The sequence below is a fragment of the Mirounga angustirostris genome, unplaced genomic scaffold, assembly GCF_029215605.1.
Source record: "Mirounga angustirostris isolate CCGP_5_RB_7025 unplaced genomic scaffold, mMirAng1.0.hap1 SCAF_10, whole genome shotgun sequence".
NCBI lineage: Eukaryota > Metazoa > Chordata > Mammalia > Carnivora > Phocidae > Mirounga > Mirounga angustirostris.
In genome coordinates, this window is record NW_026991718.1 from 74,472,886 (window position 1) to 74,490,185 (window position 17,300).

Here is a 17,300-nt window from a genome sequence, read left to right on the forward strand (position 1 = left end):
AGAAGTTTCATTTATTACCCAAAATTAAAGATTTTTTCATATCTTTCTGGTTAGAAAACAAATTCAGGAAGTCAAACTGAACCTTTCATCTTTGAAAATTTACAGTGAATAAAATCATCACTTGGTTTTAACAATTAACTTAAAATTGAGATTAATGGTTCTATTAAACCATGAATATATTTTGTGTATATATATATACACACACACATGTTGTACATATACACATATCAGGTTTTTATAACTATACAATATTTTCGTTATTTTTTTTCTACTATCAGGAAGTTTTATTAACCTGGAAACTATTCTTGAAACAAATGAATAATTCCATCTATTGGTTCTCTCACAGTATTAGAAACTTTTTCCTCATTTAAATATCTTTCAGTGTACCATCAGTGTACTACCACGGTGGTGATTTAGAATATTCTTTTTTTTTTTTAAAGATTTTATTTATCTATTTGATAGAGAGAGAGCACAAGCAGGGGGAGGGGCAGAGGGAGAAGCAGACTCCCCACTGATCAAAGAGCCCAACACAGGGCTCTATCCCAGGACCCTGAGATCATGACCCGAGCCAAAGGGCAGACGCTTAACTGACTGAGCCACCCAAGCGCCCCTGGAATAGATATTCTTATACAGAACTCTTGCTATCAAGATTAACAAGACCAAAAGTATTCCTTTATTTAAAGCCAGAAGTATAAAAATTAAACTTATATTTAAAACAAAAGACAAAAAAAAATTAACTCAAAAATAACTCAGGAATCTATTTTTTGTATTGATGAATTGCTGAATAGAGTAAATATATGAGAAATAGGGACGCCTGGGTGGCTCAGTCGGTTGGGCGGCTGCCTTCAGCTCAGGTCATGATCCCAGTGCCCTGGGATTGAGTCCCGCATCGGGCTCCTTGCTCAGCAGGGAGCCTGTTTCTCCCTCCGCCTGCAGCTCCCCCTGCTTGTACTCTCACTCACTCTCTCTCGCCCACGCTCTCCCTCTCTAACAAATAAATAAATAAATAAATAAAATCTTTAAAAAATAATAAATAAATATATGAGAAATAAATCAAATGGAAATTTTTAAGCACACATCTTCATATGTTTACATGATGAAGCTTTACCGTTATTTTTCAGGTTATTTATTCCAATTATATCGGACTGTGAGACAGAATTATGATTGTAGCGCCCTCTGCTGGGGTTTCTACTCACAAACTCAACCTAATACCACTATTAGTGTAAAATAAAACATTTGAGGCGTCAAGCAATAAATCACTTTTTCTGTCACTGATCACTTTAAGCCTTGGCAAAGATTATATAAAAGTTATAATCAATATTTATGCTACTGTAACAGGATTTTACCAATTTATCAGTAAGTAAAATATCAGTATAGATTTTTTCTTTTAAAATAAGAGGATAATATAAAAGTTACACTAAACAATATGTTTTAATAAGTCTTATTTTTTTTAAAGATTTATTTATTTATTTATTTATTTGAGAGAGAGAGAGAATGAGAGACAGAGAGCATGAGAGGGAGGAGGGTCAGAAGGAGAAGCAGACTCCCTGCCGAGCAGGGAGCCCGATGCGGGACTCGATCCCGAGACTCCAGGATCATGACCTGAGCCGAAGTCAGTCGCTTAACCAACTGAGCCACCCAGGCGCCCTAATAAGTCTTATTTTTGTCACTACTTCTATCATTTGGCAATATGTTCAGGTTCTTAATGCAACATTTGTGACAAGACATTTTAATAAATTACTATTTTGGTAATCTTATGTATTTTTTCCTGCTCTGTTAGTTCAATCAAAATAGCTTATTTTAAAACATGAGAACAACCTTAATAATATTATCTTCGTTATTAGAAAAAGATGGAAAGACATTTTAGAGGCACTCATCACCAGTAATAATTAATAAATAGCTTCCATTTACTGAGTGTCAACTAAAAGGAATGTAGTAAATGTTATACACTTTCTATATATTCTATCCAGTTCTAAGAAATAATATAAATTGATATAAACTGACATAATATAAATTGCTCCAGATGAATTTCAGAGCCAAGATTCAAATGTAGATGAGCCTCATTCCAAAGACTCAAACCTTCCCACCAAACAATACATCAGTGAAAAAATACCTTTTGCATGCAATTTCTCTATTTATCAATGCAACAACTGGGGGTGGATGAAGGTACGGTGGAACAAGTTGATGAGAAAAATGTCAGAGAAGGACAAGATAGTTATTCATGTATAAAATAATAGCATAGACCTTTAGGAATGTATTTTTGTTTTACATAATGCTGCCAGCTAGTGGCCCTATTTCATACTGAGCCACTGGAAACAATGCTTGATTTTTACATCACTGAATCAAAAATTCCACATTTAACATTCTAGGATCGTCTTCCTAAACTATACATGCATAACCTGACTTAATGTTATTTCACCTTACCCCAGAACTAAAGGAGAATGTCTCCTCAACCACCACTAGCCCTAATCCCCAATAAAATGAGATATGCCTAAATGGGAAAGAATTCAGCAAGTGCCAACACGTAGAAACTAAAAGGTACACTTGTCACTATCTATGAAAAAGAAACCCATATTATTTAAATATTTTTGGGTAATTTGGGGATACTTATAGATTCCTTAGTGACAAAATCTATAATTATTTTTATATATTATCAAAAGCTTGCCATATATGGACATAAAAACAAAATTATTGCCTAAGTATCGCTGAACATTATTCTATGCAGATCTAAAATTAGAGGGCATCTGATAAAGTAGTACTGTTAGCAAAGTATGTTATTTTAGTTCAGAGAATACAGTTATGAAATTTCCTTTGGGAAAAAAAGTATTGAGTACCATTTTTACATTTAAAAAGGTCATATTAAAAAATAAAATAAAAATAAAAAGGCCATATTAAACTGATAATTCACTATGTTAAGAAAAATATCTTAAGTAACACACATGAAGAAATACACAGCTCTGATCATCGTATATTGCTTAACACAGTGATATAAAGATATTCTTGGCTGATTTCTTTCATCATATGGCATGACAATTATTTAAATGATTCTCTCAATGGAGAAATCTATCACGACAATCAGAAGCTTAGATGAAAAGACAATGTGTTCTATAGTATAATGCTGCATAAAACAAAAAACCTTCCGGCATTGTATTAACAGCAAGGAAAACAAACGTTCTGGTTTTATTCCATAGTGAAAAAAGAGAAGAAGCAGGAAGTGGAAAAGAAAGTACCTAAAACACAGCAAAGAAAAAAGAGACAGCCGATCTGTTGGATTAACTGAGAAGGTCAAAATGGAAACAAGAAACAAAAGGGATAGTACTGGAGAGTCCAGTGTTCCTTCTGACCTACATTCTGTCACACACACACACACTCACACACATAACTGCAAAGTGTAAAAATAGCCTTATCCCACTTTGTAGGTCCATCTTATATGAAGCTTATCTCACAGCTAAAAACAGTAAGAGTTTATATTACACACACACACACCTATGCACACACATCATTATAATAAATATCAGTGAGAAAAACACTAATTATAAATCCACTTTTTAAAACACTAAAAATAGTTCCACAAAGGGAACATATAACTTACAAACATTGCCTGTATTGTCAAAGCTGGTAAGAACATCTTCAACATTCAAAGATCCATTATTACGCCTAGAAAGAAAGAAAGCATTTTCTTTAATGATTCTGAAATATTACGATTTATTAAATTTTTTAAAAGCTGAGGCTGTGTATTGTGATATACCCACCCAATACAAATAAACCCTTCCTTGTTACATTTTCAAAATATTTTCTGCCCACTAGAGGGAGAAGGAAAAGAAATAACAGAATACATTTCTCAGAATATTTAATGTAATGACATTTTTGATGATTAATGTACATTTTAAAGTATTAGTAAATAATATTTATTGTTGTTTTAGCTATATAAAGGTGAGGTAGATTATTAAAGACAACAAAACAAAACCTTACTTTTGAGAATCTCAAAAGAAAAATAAGTCATCAACCTCCAGAACCACACCCAACAATAAATAGATTTCCTCTATACCAGCCCAACAAATTCAGAACTTCAGTCAAAAAGAACTAACAAGGGCGCCTGCGTGGCTCAGTTGGTTAAGTGACTGCCTTCGGCTCAGGTCATGATCCTGGAGTCCCTGGATTGAGTCCCGCATCGGGCTCCCTGCTCGGCAGGGAGTCTGCTTCTCCCTCTGACCCTCCCCGCTCTCATGTGCTCTCTCTGTCTCATTCTCTCTCTCTCAAATAAATAAATAAAATCTCTAAAAAAAAAAAAAAAAAAAGAACTAACCCATCTTCAAGTCTGCACAATCCACAATTAGAAGGTTCTAAATGTCGGGGGGGGGCAAATTGTTTTTTATCTTTTTCCCACTAACCTTAATTCCACTCCTTTTAATTCTAATCTCTATTCACTTGACAGCCCGCCCCTGAAATACCTAATTTGATTACTGATATTTTATTAATACTTACAAAAGATGTTATTCTTCATATACAAATGGGCCCAAATGTTAATAGGTCATAGGGTTTGAGATACTTTTCCAGTGGTGATTAAAAAAAAAAAAAATCTGTTGGGGCACCTGGATCTCAGTCGGTTAAGCATCCAACTCTTGATTCCAGCTCAGGTCATGATCTCAGGATCGTGAAATCGAGCCCCAAGTCAGGCTCTGTGCTGAGTGTGGAGCCTGCTTAAGATTCTCTCCCTCAATTATGCTAAGTGAAGTAAGTCAATGAGAGAAAGACAATTATCATATGATTTCTTTCATATGTGGAATTTAAGAAACAAAACAGAGGATCATACGGGAAGGGAGGGAAAAATAAAATAAGATGAAATCAGAGAGGGAGACAAACCATAAGAGACTCTTAACTATAGGAAACAAATTGAGGGCTGCTGGAGGGGTGGTGGGTAGGGGTATGGGGTAACTGGGTGATGGGTATTAAGGAGGCACGTGATGTGATGAGCACTGGGTGTTACATGCAAATGATGAGTCACTGACCTCTGGAACTAATAATACACTATATATGTTAATTAAAAAAAAAAAATCCTCTCCTTCTCCCTATGCTCTTCCCCTCACCCCCCACTCACACTAACAACAGAAATTGTTGTAAGTTATTTTTCACAAGCACTTTAAGCTATCCTAGAACTGAGGACTTTTGAGCTTTTCCCAAGAATGGCCTATGGAGTAAGGAGGACTAAGGAGCAAGTCACTGGGGCAGATAATTATGTGAAGAGGGGGAGAAAAGCTACTAGAGGAAAAGTCTAAAGTCTAAAGATAGCAAGAGTTTGGAACTAGAGGTTAAAAATAAGCCAGGGCTAAATATGATATAAAAAGCACAAAAAAAAAAAAAAAAGAAAGAAAAAGAAAAACTAGATAAGCTGAATGTCATGAAAATTAAAAACTTTTGTCCATCAAAGGACACTATCATTGAAGTGAAAAGACAACCCACAGAATAGGAGAAAATACATGCAAATCACTAGGTCTAGTATCCAGAATATATAAAGAGCTTTCATGATTCAACAACAAAAAGATGACCCAATTAAAATGTGCAAAAAATTGGACATCATTAATCAGGGAACTGCAAATCAAAACCAGTGAGATATCACTTCATCCCCCAAGGATGGCTAAAATAAAAATAATAAAGGAAAAATAACAAGTGCTGGCAAACATGGAGAAAAACTGGAACCCTGATATACTCCTGGTAGGAATGCAAAATGGTGCAACCATTGTGGAAAACAATTTGGCCATTCTTCAAAATGTTAAACAAAGATTTACCACACGACCCAGCAATTTCACCCTTAGGTACATACCTAAGAGAATTAAAAACTTACACAGTCACACAAAAACTTACATATGAATGTTCATAGTAGCATTATTCATAATAGCCAAGAAGTGGAAACAACTCAAATGTCCATCAACTGATAAATGGATAAACAAAATGTGGTATTATCCATATGACACAATATTATTCAGCCATAAAAAAGGAATGAAATAATGATACATGCTATAACCCAGATGAATCAAAAACATTACTCTGAGTGAAAGAAGCCAGACATAAAAGTCCACATATTGTATGATTGTATTTATATGGAATGTCCAAAATAGGCAAATCCATATAGACAGAAAGTAGATTAGTGGTTGCCAGGGTTTGGGGGGGAGGAGGAAGATGGAGAATCACTACGAATGGGTATGGGGTTTCTTTATGGGGTGAAAAAAATCTCTAGAATTAGACTGCACAACATTATGAATATATACTGAAAACCATTGAATTTCAGTTTAAAACAGTTAATTAGAATGGTGAATTTAATGTTATAAGAATTTTATCTTGATTAAAAAGAAAAGTGGTCCCCCCCCCCAAAAAAAAGAAAGAAAGGAAAAGCCAGAGAGTAAAATGGGCCCTAAAAGGCTTTAGAAGAAGAAGAGAGGTTTTCAGAAGGAAAAGGTTTGATTCTAGATGCAACATGCTTTGGAGGTCTTTCAAAAATAAATGGCTAAAGAGTGAAGTAAATCAGACAGAGAAAGACAAATACCATATGATTTCACATACAAGTGAAAGCACATGAAAGGATGGACATCATTAGTCACCAGGGGACTGCAAATCAAAACTGAATAAACAAAACAAAAACAAACTCATAGATGCAGGAACAAACTGTTGTTTATGGTGGGGAGGAGGGTGAACGAGGTGAAGGGCACTAAGAGGTACAACACTTCCCGTTATTGGGGCGCCTGAGTGGCTCAGTCGGTTGAGCATCTGACTCTTGATTTAGGTTCAGGTCATGATCTCAGAGTCGTGAGATCACGCCCTGCATCAGGCTTTGAGCTCAGCATGGAGTCGGCTTCAGATTCTCTCGCTCTCCCTCTGCCCCTCCCCCAACTCACACACTCTGCTCTCTCTCAAAAATAAATAAATAAATAAAATCTTTAAGAAAAAAACAAACTGGGGCACCTGGGTGGCTCAGTTAAGCGTCTGCCTTCGGCTCAGGTCATGACCCCAGGGTCCTGGGATCGAGCCCCACATGGGGCTCCCTGCTCCACAGGAAGCCTGCTTCTCCCTCTCCCACTCCCCCTGCTTGTGTTCCCTCTCTCACTGTATCTCTCTCTGTCAAATAAATAAATAAAATCTTTAAAAAAAAAAAAAACTTTCAGTTATAAAACATAAATAAGTCATGGGGATGTAATGTACTGCATAGGGAATATAGTTAATAATATAATAACTTTGGATGGTGAGAGACGGTAACTAGACTTATCATGGGGATCATTTCATAATGTATAAAAATGTTGAATCATTATGATGTACATCTGAAGCTAATAGGATAGAGTAAGACAGTTACATGCATACATATATATGTAAGCAAGCTACATAACCAATCGTGACTGGAGTTTAAAACAAGCTAAAAAACTAAGTTCTATTAGCCCATATCCATGATTTAAGTTCTATGAAAACATGACTCAATGGATTAGTCTTTTAATTTTCTGCATACACTAGATCATATTTGAAAGGTTCTATAAAGTTCCTTCTCAAATATAAAATAAAATACAAGAGAACAAAAGCTGTTTTAATACTCACCTCTGCTGTTAATATCACTACTAACATTAAAACTATACTTTTTTTTTAAAGTAGGCTCCATGTGGAGCTTGAGTCATGAGATTTACCTGAGATCAAGACCCTGATCTGAGATCAAGAGTCAGACGCTTAACCGACTGAGCCACCCAGAAACCCCTAAAACTATACTTTTTAAATATGAATTCAGTATTCATATTTGTCTCAGATGCCAGCCTTGCCAAACTTTAAATGGGTACCTATGATATACCACATATGTAATGATAATCTGCCATACATCTAATTTCATAAGCATACCAGTCCCATCACTAGTTATTTCATGAGCACTCAGAGTACATCCTAAATTCAGTGGGATGGAGCTTTTATGTTTTCCTTCCCCTAGAGAAGCAATATGTGACCTGACTGTAGTGCATCTGTTGTACTAGAAAGATGCACCACAGTCAAAGACAAAGTCATTCTTGATGTCTTGCCCATTCTAAGCTCCCAGGACAAGCCAAAAGTTAAAAGCTCTAGGCTTCTAATCCAGCAATTACCATGGCAACAGTAGCCTTATTGAAAGAAAGGAGGAGAGTTCAGGCCTCTCAGCTTTTTCTATACCTGTGACATACACACATTTATCAATGAATAACTTGGGACTTCTATAGTTCCAAATATAATGCAAGTATTTAAAGCTTCCAGAATATGCAAAGTCTTACTGCACTGAAATTGAGTTGAAATCTGGAGAGTGGGAAACAATTTCTAGCACTGATACAGTAAACACTATTTATAACAAAATACTATAACAAATTGCAGATTATACAACAGCAGGATGGGGGCGAGCTTTAAACCTCTCCTGGATGGAGGCGCCTGGGTGGCTCAGTCGTTAAGCGTCTGCCTTCGGCTCAGGTCATGATCCCGGGGTCCTGGGATGGAGCCCCGCATTGGGCTCCCTGCTCAGCCAGCTTCTCCCTCTCCCGCTCCCCCTGCTTGTGTTCCCTCTCTAGGTGTCTCTCTCTCTGTCAAATAAATAAATAAAACCTTTATAAAAAAAAAAAATCTCCTGGATGTTCTCTCTATACAAACATCTATCTAATTATAAGAACCTCTTCTATAAGGTTCTAAGAAATAAAAATAAAGTACCAGAAAGACAGAAAGACTTTGCCAAGGAATAAAGTAGGAGTCACACCCTGGATTTTAATTTCCTAACTTTCAGTACTTCACTTAGGAACAGAGAGTCAACTATCCTCAGATACACAGAAGACAACACATCTTGGGGATTTTGTCTAACTAACTTTTACCTTGTCCAAACTTTTGCCTCTGATGAAAAGTCACTAAGGGAAATTCTCTGTTCCTTCATTTTGTTTTTCTACTCTCACTTGCCTACTTCTCCCTGCTATTCCTTCATTTTAAATATCATCATACAAAGCTGACAAAAAATAATGGTCCAAGTTTTAATTTAGGCCACTGCTTATATACCTTTCAATAATACAAACAAAATACAACTATGTACTTTGAATTCACAAATATCTAGTTATTACCCTCTTAGGATACTCATTTCAAGCCTAATAAAACTTTAAAGAGACAGAAATTAATACACAGGGAAATTTTAAGGATAAAACAAATATTGATAAGAAGTATTAATCACTACATACATCATCTCTGTTGAACTGGAGCAGGTGACGTCAGATGATAAGAACTGAGAAAGTGAAAATGGGGTATTTTTACTCTCCGAGGATCAAAACCTCTCAAATGCTCAGCCCTTTACGAGAATCCAGAAGCAGAGCCATCATATAACATGTATTGACCACGGTTCCCCTAGAGATTGTGATGGTTCTTAAGAGCCACTAATGATTCTGCCTTGCACTTTCTCCCCCTGGCTATTTTCTAGTGCCTTTGCCCTCATCTGAAATGACTTCTCCCTTTCCCTCAGAAGTTCCAACTACTTCCAGATCCAGTTTAAACCCCTCAAGGCCTTCCGAAAATCACTCTCACCTCTAAACGCCTAATTTGTATGACGTCTTCCACGCCTTTGGAAATTAGTTATGCATGCCTAATGAGAGTTCTTTCCTTCTTATTTAATATTTTTATTACTTAACTTTTCACATATTTAAAACCCTTGAGGATAATATATCTTACATTTCTTTTTGTTCACCTGTATAGAAGGTACCATTAAATATTTGTTGATTTAAATTTATTTAAAACTATTCACCACTTTTTTTTTCAATCATTCCATAGTGTTGATTTAACAAACTTCAAAAAATGTAGATGAAAATAATGGTACTCCATTCCAAAACTACCTTCTAAACCACTACCTTTAGCTACTGCAAGTAATTTTTTTAAACTAGAATGCTCACAATTCAAACAATACTGAAGAAGATAAAGGTAGCTAAAGAAATGTCATGGAAGCGGGTTGAGAAAAGATATGAGATATTAAATGAACAAGAATGGAGATCCATGTTGGGCAGATAACAGAAAACAAGAGGAAGTGGTAAAAGAAATCAACGTGAACAAAATTGGCAATGGAATGGAATGAACTATTCTTGGCTGATATCCTCCCCTACCTAAGCAATTGCAGTAATTTCAGTGATTTCCTATACAGTAACAGAATTATGGAGTAAGAAATAGAATGCTCAGAATAATCAATGAGGAAATTAGTTTATCTGGGCCTCAATCCCTTCATCTGTAAAATGAATAAGTGGATACATGATTGCCTCAGGAGAGACAGCATGTGCAGAAGTTGAAAGTGCAGACAGTGACTGTCATTATATAAAATGTTACCAATGGAGATAGCTAGGTGAAGGGTATGTGAACTCCTTGTGCTATTTCTGCAACTTCCTGAACTTCTGTAATTATTTCAACATAAAAGTTTTTAAAAGTACAGGCTGTGGAACCAGACCACTAGGGTTTGAATAGAGGTACAATCATTGGCCGGGTGACCTCGATCAAGTCATTTAACCTCTCTGGGTTTCACTTTGCTCATCTGTGAAATGAGGATAATAACAGTATTTACCTCATAAACAGTTGTGTGGGTTAAATAAACTAATACATGTAAACCACTCACAACAGTGCTTGTCATATAGTAGTCACTCAGTGGTCAGCCTTTATTAATGTGGTTATGATCTTTTCAAAATTATTCTAAGATAGTGTTTAGCTCTAGAATACATGTAAGCTATTATTATTTTTGCACTACTAATGTGGAGAGAAACAAACTAGTTTGAAAAAAGAGAATAAATCTTGGGGCGCCTGGGTGGCTCAGTTGGTTAAGTGACTGCCTTCGGCTCGGGTCATGATCCCAGAGTCCTGGGATAGAGCCCCGCATCAGGCTCCCTGCTCCTCGGGTAGCCTGTTTCTCCCTCTCCCTCTTCTTGCCGCTCCCCCTGCTCGTGCTCTCTCTCTCTGTCTCTCTCTCTGTCAAATAAATAAATAAAATCTTAAAAAAAAAGAGAGAGAATAAATCTTGGTAGCCATTGTGGCCATTGTTTTAGCTTGGTCACCTGTCTTCTCTCCATAAATGAGGATTTAATGCCATATTTATACAAAGAGACTTGCATTTATTTTTTTTTGAAAAATGGATATATCACAAAGAACCATGCCATTGGAAAGGTGTCTCAGTTTACATTGGAGCCTGGGTTCCTGCTACATCAGTGTCATCTGCCAAAGAACCACGTCCTGGTTTGAAAACTCTAAAGAACAGAAGATGTCACATTCTCTCTAGCTAACCCTTACCAGGACCTCAAAGACGTCAGGAAATTATTCTTGGCACGTTTTACACTTACTGCATCTTGTCACCAGTGGATGTAGAGGGTAAGTTTTAGAACTTTACACCTGAAGACTGCTATTGGATCACTCGGTTCTTCCTTCTCTTTAATCTTCTTATAGATACTATCTTCCATTTCTACTTTACAGAGTTACTGTAAAGATTACATGAATTAGCATACATCAAGACACCTCGCTCTGTAGGGGGCACATAGTAAGCATGTAATGCATTTTTCCTCCTTCTCTAAGGAATAACGAAACTATCTCCATCAGAATGTGAGGCAGTTGAGGTATTCGAATCAGAATCTCATAATGAATATACAGGCAAGCTCACAAATCCCTAGGTTTTTATCTTCTTTTTGGAGTTTTCAATAGTTATGAAACCAGATCCTAATTGTTCTTCTCTGCTCACCCTCGTCAATTTTTATCCAGATCCCAAACTTTAAGCTATTATGATGTCTTTTAAAGCTTAGATACTTTAAACCGAAATAGTTCAAGAAACATATACTATAAATAGACATCCTTTGTGAAAACTTCTTTTTCTTAAAATTATTCTTCGCCTCACCTAAACCTTATTCAGTCACATTCCACTTAAAATGTTTTTTGCACTTCTTACAATTACTGTAAATGTGCTCCTCCCTCCCTTTCAAATTGTGAAATCTTGTCAAAAAAGGAAGATTTTATAAAATCAAACACCTACAGTAATATTGCAATATGCTAGACTATAACTGTGAGAGAAAATTAATTCAGTAAAAATGGTATCCTGTTACTTCAGTTTGCAACTCTCCTGTCTGTTTTTAAATGATTTTTAAAGCCAGAACAGTCTGTATGCTTCTCACAATATCAGTGTTTTCAGCTGAATTTTCTCCTCCTATTCTTATGATTCTATTCTGAAAATGACAAAACATGAATGGGAAAAATACCAAAGCTTGATTTTTCAGATAACTACTACTTGAAGAGTAGTCTGGAAAATTCTGTGTTCACTTTCAGCCTTCCTTGCCTCCTCAAAAAGAAATGGGTTTTTTGTCAAATGCTATGAGAGAATGGTTTAAAGAACCTTTTGATTTGCAAGCCACTTTGTCCTCAAATGCTGCTACATTCCTGAGAATTTTTTTTCTTTAGTTCTGAGACTACAACAAAACCCAGTTAAAGCAGCAGGATTTCCTAACACAAAGCTGCAAAACCCAAGTTCTGATCAAGATTACCTGCAAACTCAATAGAATGAATAATGAGATTCTTATTAAACTGCTTTTTTTCTACAAGAGAAAAATACTTCAAAAAAAAATTGTCACTGGAGTGATGGTTTACCTTAAAGAAACACTGTACTCAGGATAGAAGACACTTGTATATCGGACCCATGCACCAACTTCCTCTTCATTTACCCTTTTTTTGGCTTCTGTTACTGAAAACAGATTAAATGATTCAAATCTTCTTACAGATACATGTCGCAGGCAATCATCCAGGTGCTTCTGCTTCAGAACCTTTGAAATAAAAACAAATATTGTGTTCGTATTATATAAACACATGTCAGATGTTCAAAGTTTAAGCGGTAAGGGGACTTTCATTCCCAGTAATAGCAGATTAGATAATGTAGACCAACCTCTTACTGCAGACGACTAGAGAAGATGGACAGAACATATTTTTTTTTAAGATTTTTTTATTATTTATTTATTTATTTGAGAGAGTGGGAGAGAGAGGGACAGAGTGGGAGGGAGAGAGAGAAAGAAAGTGAGCAGGGGGAGGAGCAGAGGGAGAGGGACAAGCAGACTCTATGCTGAGTGTGGAGCCCAACGTGGGGCTCAATCCCAGGACCTGAGACTATGACCTGAGCCGAAACCAAGAGTCAGATGCTAAACCAACTGAGCCACCCAGGCGTCCCTGGACAGAATATCTTAAAACATTATTTAAAGGTAGCAGAGAACAAAGAACAAAGCAGAGAACTAGTAAAGATTTACCAGTCTAATAACTTAAAAAGGAAATAAATCTAGAGAGGTGAGCCTGGCTTTTGCAATCACTTTCCTTGTGGGGACATTGATCCAATTCCAACAGAAAGAGCTAAGAAGACGAGCAGCACCTTTTACAGCTGTGGACTTAGAGGGTAAAAGCTGAATTTCAAAACTTACTACCTAGGCAGGGGCAGGTATATTGTTCTGAGCCTGTCTCATGAGTGCGTGTATGTGTATCTGTTTTAAGATAAATCAAATGAGTAATTTTGCTGGGGGTCATTGAAAACTGGGTTTTTAAGTATGGGAGAAACAAATATAGCTGTGAGATTAATGATGTTAAGCAAAAACTCTAGAGCTCTGAATCTGAATAAAGTATAATAGAAACTAATGGGTTTTTTTTATTTATTAAAACATTTTAAAATATAGGGGCGCCTGGGTGGCTCAGTCGTTAAGCATCTGCCTTCGCCTCAGGTCATGTTCTTAGGGTCCTGGGATGAAGTCCCACATCGGGCTCCCTGCTCAGCGGGAAGCCTGCTTCTCCCTCTCCCTCTGCCCTGCTTGTGTTCCTGCTCTTGCTATCTCTGTCTCTGTCAAATAAATAAATAAAATCTTTTAAAAAAATTAAAAAATAAAAACATTTTAAAATATATATATATTTCCTACAACTGAAATATCTGTAGGAAAAAATGATATATCTGAGATTCATTTCAAAATAATCTGAGATAGGAGGATGTGATGAGAGAACAGAGACAAAATAAAGTTGGTCAGGAATTAAAAATTGTTGAAGTTTATGGATATCTGAGTGCTTATTATACTATTATCTCTAATTTTGTATGTTTGACACTTCCCATAATAGAAAGTTTTTTTGAAGATATAGAACATCTTAATAGTCATAATCAAATGAAAAATAACTAAAAAGTTACCTAAAACACCAAATATATTTGGAAATAAAGCAATATACTTCTGAATAACTTATGAACCAAAAGAAAGAAAACCCAATGGAAATCTGAAAGTATTTTGAACTGAATAATAAAAACACATTTCAAGACATATGAAATGCAGATAAATTCACGCTTAGAGGAAAACTTGTGGAAAGGCTAAAAATCAGTAAGCTAAGCATCCACTGCAAAAATTACAAAAATAAGCAAATTAAGCTCCCTAAAAAATAGAAATTAATAAAGTAGAAAACAAAAATATAGCTAGAAGGATTAAAACACCAAAAGTTGGTTCTTTGAAGAGATTAATAAAACTGACAAATCCTTGATAACACTAAGAAGAAAAAAGAGAGAAAATATGAATATGAATGTGACACAGGAAGATCACTATAGATCCAGCAGGCATTAAAAAATAGCAAAGAGATATTATAAAAACTATGAAAATTTAGATGAAATGGACAAGTTCCTAGAAGAATACAACTACCAAAACCAACACAAGAAGAGACAAAAAATCTGAATAGTGCTAAACTATTTTAAAAATATAATGCATAGGTGGGTGGGGGGAAGGGATAATTGGGTGATGGCATTAAGGAGGGCACTTGATGTAATGAGCACTAGGTGTTATACGCAACTAATGAATTGCTAAATTCTACCTCTAAAACTAATTTAAAAAATAAAAATAAAAATACAATGCATAAATAAAAATCTTACCAAAGAAAACGCCAGACCCAGATTGCTCATCAGCAAATTACACCAAATGTCTAAGGAAGAATTAATGCATGTCTTACCACACTCTTCACTAAATCTTCAAACAACCCTATGGGATAGATACTAATTATATGAGAGAAGAAACAAGGGGGTGTTAATTTGTTGAACATCAGAGAGCTACAAAAAGGCAAAGAATCATGCTCTCTTTCAGCACTGATAGTTTCAAACACATGGCATCGTGTTTTAATTTAAATTATACTGTGAAATATTCCCTTAATCAGATTAAGTCAAGTATTAGACCTCTAGGTAAGATTATTCATTCTGTAGGTGTTTGTGAATACGTGTGTAATGGTCATGATACTTTTTCACCTCCCCTACCTCCCTTCCTCTTGGGAACTGCCCCTCCCTCAACCTATGAAATAATGATGGGATTGTTATCTTCCCTGCCACAGGGTGGGCTAATGTCCCAGGTAGCCAAAGTGCCTCATTCTCCTGGACCCAACAACTGGTCCAAGCTTGGCCTATTAGAGTCATTTAATGGACATTATTTGGGTGTTGAGAAAAAGGGTCATTTCTTCTGGTTCACTAGTTGAGAGCATGATGAAAGCCTGTAGTTGCCAGTAGCCATCTTTGCTATCAGGTAATGAGACCCAACAAAGAGGAAAATAGAATACTATCCAAAGCTTCTATCAATATTGATCCATAGTCTTCATCTGATTAAAGTGAGCACTAGGCTCAAAAGTCAGCAATTTTTCATGTGACCTGGTATCAAATGATGAACTAGGTCAACAGGGTTTTTTCTTTTTAAAAAAAGGTTAATTACAAAACCAAAAAAGATATTGAACAGTTAAAGTGAAGGACCGTTAGATAGCATTGAAGCCCTGTGGGGAAAGGGAATGACAGAATTATGAAGAAGAAAACAAGCAGACACAGGTAGATATCATGAAGATGTCCCATGAGAGCTGCATATTTCTATCACTGTTTAGATTCCTGGGTTTTCCAGTTCTGGGTGCACACAAGATGTGGATGGTTCATTTGAGACATATTTACTAAGTACTTGCAAATGTTTAATATACATGGTAGATTAGATTTATTATGGAAAAATATTCACTTCCTTTCTTGCCCTCTTCAAGGAAAGAGTATACTTCTCTGCCCTTTGATTTTAAGCTTGGCCAAGTATCTTACTTTGGCCAACAGGATGTTAGCAAGGGCTTAAAATGTGTTTTGGTGGTTGCCCTTGCTCTCTTATACCTCTGCCATCACCAGGAGAATATGTCGGCCAACTGGTCCAAGGATTAGAGCCAGTCTGCTGATGACAGCCTATGTCAGTCAATTCCCAGGTGGCCCACAGATGCACAAATAAAATAAATGCTCACTGGTGTATGCCATTTTAATGTTGTAGTTGCTTGTTACTCATTAACAGCTAACTGATACAATACACTGAGGACGTGATACTATGGGCCACTTAAAGCCTGTTCTTACTCTCAGGTTTTCCACAACACTTAACAATATCTGCTAAAAAACAAAACAAAACAAAACAAAAACTAGCCAGGCACTGTGCAACGTGCAGAGGATGGAGATCAATAAAATATCATCTTTTCCCAGGGAGAACTCCCATCCTAGTAAGTTAGACAGACTCTAATCAAATGATCAAAAAATATGATATGGGGTTCACTGGTAGAGTGAGCTGAGGGTCTAACTCAGCCCAGTCAGGAGAGGCTTCCTAGAAGACATTAAAATGTAGTTCTGAAAAATGAACATTCAACAAATAGGAAAGAAGATAAGACTCTACGCAGAGTACACACATGTACCAAAACATTAAATGTCAAAACATGTGGGGAGTACAAATAGCAGCCATAGCTAAAGCTTATCCTGGTTCTGATGTAGACAGCAACTCAGAACGAACATATGTGCTGGTCAACTGGCATTCTTACTATAGTAAGAATCACTGAAATCATCACAATGAGATTTTAAGAATCACTGAAACCAGGCGCCCGGGTGGCTCAGTTGGTTAGGCGACTGCCTTCAGCTTAGGTCATGATCCTGGAGTCCCAGGATCAAGTCCCATGTCAGGCTCCCTGCTCAGCAGGGGGTCTGCCTCTCTCTCTGACCCTCCCCCCCTCATGCTCTCTATCTCATTCTCTCTCTCAAATAAATAAATAAAATCTTAAAAAAAAAAAAAGAATCACTGAAACCATCACAGTAAGATTTGATTGATTAATTTAAGGCCTAATTGACTACATCGATAATTCAACTTTAACTGATGTTTATTTCACTGTAGAAAGTTCCTATGATAATGATCTATGAGGACCTGCATTTCTTACTCTACAATTTTGTATCATTAATAACAAAACCAGATCATCAATGCTTTGGAAAGACTTTCAAAGCATCCACAAGGAAATGA

The 17,300-nt window shown here is 36.3% G+C and overlaps 1 protein-coding gene across 9 annotated transcripts in view; it reads right to left on the bottom strand.

The window, feature by feature from the left end:
* The window catches only part of CAMKMT (calmodulin-lysine N-methyltransferase), a 431,738-nt gene that overhangs the window by 413,169 nt on the left and 1,269 nt on the right, over positions 1-17,300 (bottom strand). For all 9 annotated transcript variants that reach the window (XM_064572538.1, XM_064572539.1, XM_064572544.1 and 6 more), the window contains exons 2-3: positions 12,616-12,788; positions 3,593-3,657 (exon numbers count right to left, since the gene is read on the bottom strand). In XM_064572538.1, the coding sequence (XP_064428608.1) occupies positions 3,593-3,657; positions 12,616-12,788 (238 nt within the window). The remainder of the gene's footprint in view (positions 1-3,592; positions 3,658-12,615; positions 12,789-17,300) is intronic.